This window comes from Belonocnema kinseyi, chromosome 8 (assembly GCF_010883055.1).
Source record: "Belonocnema kinseyi isolate 2016_QV_RU_SX_M_011 chromosome 8, B_treatae_v1, whole genome shotgun sequence".
Classification (NCBI taxonomy): Eukaryota; Metazoa; Arthropoda; class Insecta; order Hymenoptera; family Cynipidae; genus Belonocnema; species Belonocnema kinseyi.
The window spans coordinates 333,922-341,681 of NC_046664.1; the positions used below are offsets into that span (position 1 = coordinate 333,922).

A 7,760-nucleotide genomic window follows, 5' to 3' on the forward strand; every position below is an offset into this window, starting at 1 on the left:
TGTTGACAGATGACAATACGCCAATTAGCACAAATGGTAAGTTCCGACAGTGCCTACAAGTGTGCCTACTGGCCGCTAGATGGTAATACCGGTTTCATATGTTAGTAGTCCATTTGTTGTCAGCAATTTATTTTTTTCCCTTAGAGAGAGATGCTCCTTTCCCTGCCTCAGAATTTTGTTTAACCTCCGAATATCCAGTGTGCACTGATGTGTCCAGTAGGCGATTTCGGAAGTTGTTGCATTTTCATGCAGCACTTCATAGGCATCTTCATAAATTTGAATAAGCTTTCTGGAGTCCAGTGAGTCCATTTTGATTAATCACTCGATGGCTAGTAGAAAACTGGAAACAAATTTTCGCTATGAAGTGACTTTTATACTCCAACAATTTCACAAATAATATTTTCAACGAATTGCACTGAGTTTAAATTTAAAAAAATGTAATTTAATTTGATTTTAAATTTAAATACATTAATATTTTTAATGTATTTTAAATTTTAAAAACCATAGAAAAAGCACTGATTGATTTTTAAGACACCAGGTTTCCTATCTTCACTCCACAGGTGAAATATGTTGACGATCGTAAAATATTTTTTTAAAAGAATGTTCGCAAACATTTTTATAATAAATTGTACAAAACGCGAAAACAGTTAATAATTTCTGTATTAATTTTCACTTCACTTCACTTTTTTTAGACTTGTGTGTATTTAACAAATGCTTGATGACAACTGGGGGAAATGTATGCTATCCTTGTCTAGTAACATATCTCCCTCTTTGTATAATTGGTCTAGAACCTTCTACATAATAATCCTCACGTGCGAATATAATTTTTTTAACATGGAAAAATGTACTGCGTCATTGAAAATAATACTTTAAATTTTCCGTTCAATTTTGGAAAGCTATGTGTAAGATATTTTTTCATTTTAAAATACTCAAACTTAACAAGACACGTAATTAGAAATAATATATAATGAGTCATTTAATTAAGTGACTCATCTCACCCCAATGCCTGGTTCATCCCACCCAGGCATGAGGCGATATTTGCCAAGCGCACATGTTTTTCATTTTCGTTTCTAATTCCGCATATGAATTTTTAGTTACTTTTATCTTGGCAAAATTTTAATTAAAAATGTTTGTAGAATATATTTAATGCTTTACTTTCAAGCAATGAATTAGCAGATTTTAAATACTGACGTGAAAAGGACAGCTGTACACATCTCGCCCCTCCATACCTTGAACGTCCATGAAAGGTTCTAAATTAAATTTTGAGTCTCAAAATTGTTTTCATTATCTTGTTATATGTGCAGCCTTAGACTGCCGATGTACGAATGCTTCTGCGAGTTTAAACGCGTGTAGCTGTTATCTCTTGTCCTCATAGCTACTTGATACCAGAATAAAGCGACAAGCATCCCTGAGTCAAATCAGGAATTTTTAAATCAAATTAATAATAAAAACAGGATGCCATGCGTAACCCTCATATCAAATTTTATCTGCCTACCTGCATCTTTTGCGCATTAAACAAATAAAGACAGGAATTTTTAGCTGAAGTATGATCTATCAGGAAGCAGAAAATCAAATTAATAGCAAAGATTCTCTGTTAATAGTCAAAACTGGAGGCCACAGACTTGCGCAATGACTTCCGTTTCCGGCATGAAAGTGTAAAGTAGTAGGGATTGTAGATGCTGAGTTTTTCTGATATTGTGGTAGATAGAGGCAGAAAAGCATAGAAGGTGGGAGAGTTTGAATTGGATTTATGGCTATCGGAGCGAGGATCACCGCGGAAGAAACAGATCTAGAGCAGGAAGTGTTTAGTACTCCGAAAAGGGTGAACACGGAAAGGAAGGCAAGGGGGAAGTATAAGAAAACTATGGACAAGTAAAGATTAAGAGCATAAAGCGTAGGTTCAATTAAGGCTTTTATCAAAAGGAAGAGAGGGGAAAGGGAAAGCAGTAAAGAGAAGGAACTTATCGGGGCGAGCGTGAAATATTAGAAAATGTTCAGATCGCCGCCGGAAAAGAAGAGTTTGGTAGGGAAGAGTGACAATAATAAGGGGGAAGACGGAAGCGGAGATGAAAGTGAAGTTACGATGAAAGATGAAAGACCAAAAGAAATTCGCAAAGTGATGATAGGGGTAATGATGATTTTTTAAGAAAAGCAGGAGAAAAGGGGAGAGGAATTAAGGAAGGCAATTAGACGGGAAATGGCTGAAGTTAAGAAGGAAATAAAAAAATGGGAAGAAATCAGGGAAAAGTTAGAAAGGAGGATGCAGTCATTAAAACAAAAGCTAGAAAAGCAGGAAGAATATAATAATAAAAAGGTAGAGGAGATGCAAGGTAGGATGAAGAAACTTGAAAGCTCGAACCGGGATTGTGGTGGGGGCGGGAGTAGGAATAAGGAAATGGAAAGGCTGAGAAAAATAGAACAAAGAATAGAAAGCAAAAAGAGGGAAGAAAGAAAATTAAACATAGTGATAAAGGGTATAAGGTTAGAGGGGAAAGAGCTGAAGGAAGGGGTGGACGAAGTACTAAAAAGGATTGGTGCTAAGGTAGAGATAGAGGAAATTGGAAATGTGGGAATGTATGCAAGAATTCTACCAAATTAATGAAATTTTCTTAAAATCTTCTACCCTAATATTACTGAAAATTTTGTAAATAGTTATAAATATTTTTAAACATTCTCTTAAAATTAGTTTATTGAGATAAAGTTACTTTTAACACTCCTAGGAAATGTCAAAATTTTTAGAAAGCTTTTAGAAATCTTTGGTGCTACAACAGTTTTACACCTATACCTGGACGGGAATGTTTGTACTATGCATTTGCATAGACTAGACACTTCTTCTTCTGCACAAGTACATATAAAACACTTCTAACTGTGGAGGATGAAATCTAGATATGTAGAAATAGGATCGTTTCTACTGTGAAGTTTTAACTTTATACGTGTACAGACGGAAGTGTTCCCGCTTTGCACATACGAGGTGTGTTCAAAATGTAAGGTGACTTTTCAATTTTCGCGGGCTACGTACATTCAAGTTTTAAATTTTTTGTTTTATTGTGTTGGTACACTCGTCACGATCATATGTTCACAGTTTCGACTATATAGCTCGAGTTGCTTTTCTGGCAGAGGCATAAAAGGTTAGAAGGGTTTGGTGTGCACGGCGATTTTCTTCTTTCGAAAAAAATGGAGCAAAGAGTTTGAATTAAATTTTATGTGAAAAATGGAATCCAGAGCTCTAAAACTCTTGAAATGTTGACAGTTGCATACGGTGAGTCTACTCTGAGTGAGAAAAATGTGTATAAGTGGTACAAACTGTTCCAAGAAGGCCGAGAGGATGTCGAAGACGAACCTCGCCCTGGACGTCCCGCACGTCAACAACAGATGAAAACGTTCAAGCAGTGGAAGAAATGGTGTTGAAAAATCGCCGAATTACCATCAGAGAAGTTGCTGAAGATGTTGGCATATCGGTTGGCTCATGCCATGCTATCTTTTCGGACGTTTTGGGCATGAGACGTGTGTCAGCAAAATTTGTTCCAAAACTGCTTAATTTTTATCAAAAGATCCATCGCATGACCATCACTCAGGAGATGTTGAATGAAGTCAATAATGATCCTGATTTTCTCAAAAGGGTTATAAACTGGGGATGAATCATGGGTATATGGTTATGACGTCGAAACTACGGTCAATAAGGAGTATTACCTTCAAGTTATGCGCCGTTTGCGAGAGGCGATACGCAAAAAACGTCCGGAACTTTGGAAAAACAATTTGTGGCTTTTGCATCACGATAATGCACCTGCTCATTCATCGTTGCTTGTGAAAGATTTTCTGACCAAAAACAGCACCACAGTCATGCCTCAGCCTCCATATTCACCGGATTTGGCCACCAGTGACTTTTTTCTTTTCCCAAAACTGAAGAGACCCATCAAAGGGCATCGATTTTCAACGATTGAGGAGATAAAAACTGATTCGATGATTGGAAAAAGCGTTGGCACAAGTGTATTATATCTGAGGGGGATTACTTTGAAGGGGACAACATAAATATTGAGGAATAAATTAATATTTTTTGAGAAAACCATAAAGTCACCTTATTTTTTGAACACACCTCGTAATATAATAAATTTAACTTTTTAAGTATAACAAAGGATTCCTATACTATTACGTTGACAGAAACTGATTATATTTTCATCTGCATTTATCGAAGTCTTTCAGAATCTTTTGTATTTCGCACAGTCCTCTGCAAAGATCCTTGTTCAGCCTATCCTTCAGGCCCAGGATCAGCCTTCTTCTCTACTGACTCGGGTCGCTTCTTTCTCTCCACTCTCTCCACCAGTCATTGACAACTGTACCAAGCCTTCCCAATATTGCTTCGCAGCTCACTACATGCTCCAGCGTCTCTGGGTGGTGCGCGCTGGCTCTACACTCATTTTTATTGTAGCCTTTTTCCCCCTCTTTGACTACACTGCCGCATCTCCATCTAGCCCAAGACACTTTTTGCCAGCACTTGACGTCTGTCCTCTTCCAGTATTCTTCCACCTCTGTGTTCTGTTTTATTTCTCGATAATAGCTGCAGAAGCTGGGCTTATCAATTCCTGCCCAACACTTCTGTAGGTCCTGTTCCTCCATAATTCTGTCCTGTAAGGAGAGCCTCTCCTCAATCAAAAAGTGGTCATGTCAGTGTGTTTTCAGTATCCACTTGCTCCTGCACCACCAACTCTCTGTCGGTACACTGGTGACATGCACAAAACTGACAAGTCTGCCCTTGCAAAAATACTGAAAGCACAAGTTCAGCCGTCCCTGCCTTCGAACGTCGACGTGGACATTATCGATGGCTTTTACCTGTTGCATCTTGTAGGTGCACATGGCCCTCAAGCACTTGAAAAAATATTTGAATCGATCCTAATGAAAATCTGCAAGACCAGTGCGTCGGATATTCATTTAGTTTTCGATCGATATTTTTCTTCATCCATAAAAGATTGTGAACGCCGAAATCGCAGCGAGCAAGATACTGAGTACTGTATTGCTGGACCTAAGCAGACCAGGCCGACAAATTTTCAAAAAAGTTTGAAAAGTCGTCGGTTTAAAGAAGGTCTTGTGTCTTACCTCTCTGAACATTGGGGAAGTAACTCAACAGCAGTGGTACTAATAATCGGAGGTAAGAAAGTGTTTATCACAGTTGAGGACAAGTGTTTTGTGTACGAATGTGGGAACGGTAGTATACAGAAAAGCCGGGCACCCGAATACGAATGTCATCACGAGGAAGCAGACACGCATATAATTTACCACGTCGATGCGATTGCAAGATCGAGTACTGCATGCCGAAAAGTAATGGTGAAAGCAAACAGATGTTTTAGTCATTTTATTGGGCAACATGCATAAATTTCCCAATTTAGATATCTGGATGGTCTCCGCTTCTTCAAAAAGAAACGACCTAGAATCCGTAAATTGTACGGAATTAGCTGGAAAATTGGGATCAAAACTGTGTAAAGCCCTGGCTGCTTTCCCTGTCTTTACAGGCTGTGACTCAAGACACGCTTTGAAAGAAACCTCTCTTGAAAATCCCATTACTCCTGTGCACATTCATTAATTTTAGAATATAACATACATAAATATTTAGAATTTATTTAGGGCAGCGATATTTTACTTTTTTTCGCTTGTATAAAGAAATGGTATACAAATTTTTAAAATCTTTAAATTCCTTGGAATCTTTATGAAATGTTTTGAAAATTTAGGTGAAATAATTTGAAATCTTCTAAACTTATGTGCAACCTTTTGAAATCTTTTAAATTGTTTGTGAAATCTTCGAAATATGGTGTGCGGGCATTTTTGAGATCTTTGATATCCGTGATAACTTTTTGAAAAGTTGAAATGCCTTTCAATATTTTGTAACCTGTTAAAATCAGGTGCGAACGTAAATACGTATAAATGTATTTATACAACCAATTGCGAATAAAACTTAATCCGTTATATATTATAAAGTGCTTGCGTTATAATTATGCAGCATTACTTCAGGATGAAAAAATTCTAAACATTAATGATATCTTTTAATAATTAATTTGCTTCAATGTCAGCAATTATCACACTCTAACTGAATAGTTAAAAATAAGCATTCCGAGGCCAAATGTCAACTTTCCTTTCAGAATCAAATTTACAAACGTGCCTCGAGTCCCATTGAATAACATTGTTATTGTATGCTCACAGCATGATATTATTGTTGAAAAGGGTCTATCCATTCACAAGTGTTTGCCGCCTACTGAGGGGATTTCGAGTAATGGATCCTTTTACAGTTTCCAATGAGGTTCAGTCGCCTTGCCCGCCGCACCGCACCCACCCAGCAGACCACGCCCGCAACGAAGATGAAGCCTCTTCTTACGGTAGCCCCCCGTCTACAATATTACAGCGAAAGCAAATAATTTTGGCAAAGAAATACGTCTGCGGCATATTTCTGTTACTTTGAGCCTTGACAGGCAGAGTTTTTCGTGCGCAGAAGGCTTTCATCTTTTATTTAGTTTTAGTCTTATCGCGTTCCTTAGCATACCTTGAAAGTTACCTGAAATCACGCCCTGCAGGCCTGTCTGCCAGGGGTTCTTGAGCAGGTGGAGGATAGCAGTCACAAATTTTCTAAAAGCACTAATTGCCCCCTACAATGTGGTACAGATTTCATTGCGTTCAGACATACCAGGTGATTATTGATTAAATTTGCCGATAAAAGTCCAATTTTATCGCACCTATGACCGACTTGGAACTGGCAGGCGGGATCTCGGACTGTTCGGATGGATTATTGTTTTTTATATTTCTTAGTTCTTCCCGCAAGCATTTTCTAGGCCACTGGTTTGCGTCCAGCTTACTTAGCTTGCTCAGAAACTTGCCCGCTCTTCTGCGGGTCTCTGCCTCTATGCATTTTATTCCTCCCTCTAGCTTCCAAATGTAATCGGGTGTGCTCCTTGACACTCCAAGACTTGCCTTCACGTACCTCCTCTGAACTTTTTCCATGATTTCTCTTCTGTCCCAGTCCCAGACCTCCGCCCCATTCAGCGCTGCAGCCTTTACGATGGCGTCCATAAAGTAAAGTCGTAGTTTAAAATCCGAGATCCCCGTCCTGCTTGTCTCCCCCACACCTTATTAATCATTTGTTGCGTTTTTCCAGCCACCTTCCTCACATGGGTATTGTATTTGTTTCTGGTCGTAAACCAAAAGTCGAGGTTTAAAAATTCGTTGTCTATTCCTATTTTATTGCCCCTGTATATCCAGTTCTCAGTTTTCCTCCTGCCGCCGTTTCTGAAGATCATTATCTTCGTTTTTTTAACGTTCACTTCCATCATGTTATCTTTTGTCCATTTTTCTAGAATTCTCAGCATTTTATCTAAATCTTTCCCATTTTCTGCAACTAGTACTACATCATCAGCATATAGCAGCGCAAAATTTGCACAGCGGAGCCTGGCCCTATACACGAGCCGTCCTCCCCTCTTCTCCTCAGTTCTAGTTCCAGGTAGTTGATATATATGTTAAATAGTATAGGACTTAATGGGCAGCCCTGCATAACGCCTATTCCAGTTTTAAATTTATCTGTTAGTCCTTCGTTAGTTATCACCTTATTCTTTGTATATTTCTTTTGTCATTTCCAAAAATCTTCCTTTAATTCCCATATTCTCCATCTTATCCCATAGTTTCCCTCTACCAGGTGTATACATATGAAACCGGTATTTTTTCAAGAAAAAAACACATTTATTTCAAGAGAATGATAACAAATATTTTATTCAAAGTATGCGCCC

The 7,760-nt window shown here is 38.2% G+C and overlaps 1 protein-coding gene across 1 annotated transcript in view; it reads left to right on the forward strand.

Moving 5' to 3' along the window:
- The first annotated feature begins 4,659 nt into the window (after nt 1-4,659).
- LOC117177767 (ribonucleoside-diphosphate reductase large subunit-like) overlaps nt 4,660-7,760 on the forward strand; it is a 33,217-nt gene continuing 30,116 nt past the window's right edge. Inside the window, exon 1 of the mRNA XM_033368678.1 lies at nt 4,660-5,296. Coding sequence (XP_033224569.1) covers nt 4,660-5,296 — 637 coding nt within the window. The remainder of the gene's footprint in view (nt 5,297-7,760) is intronic.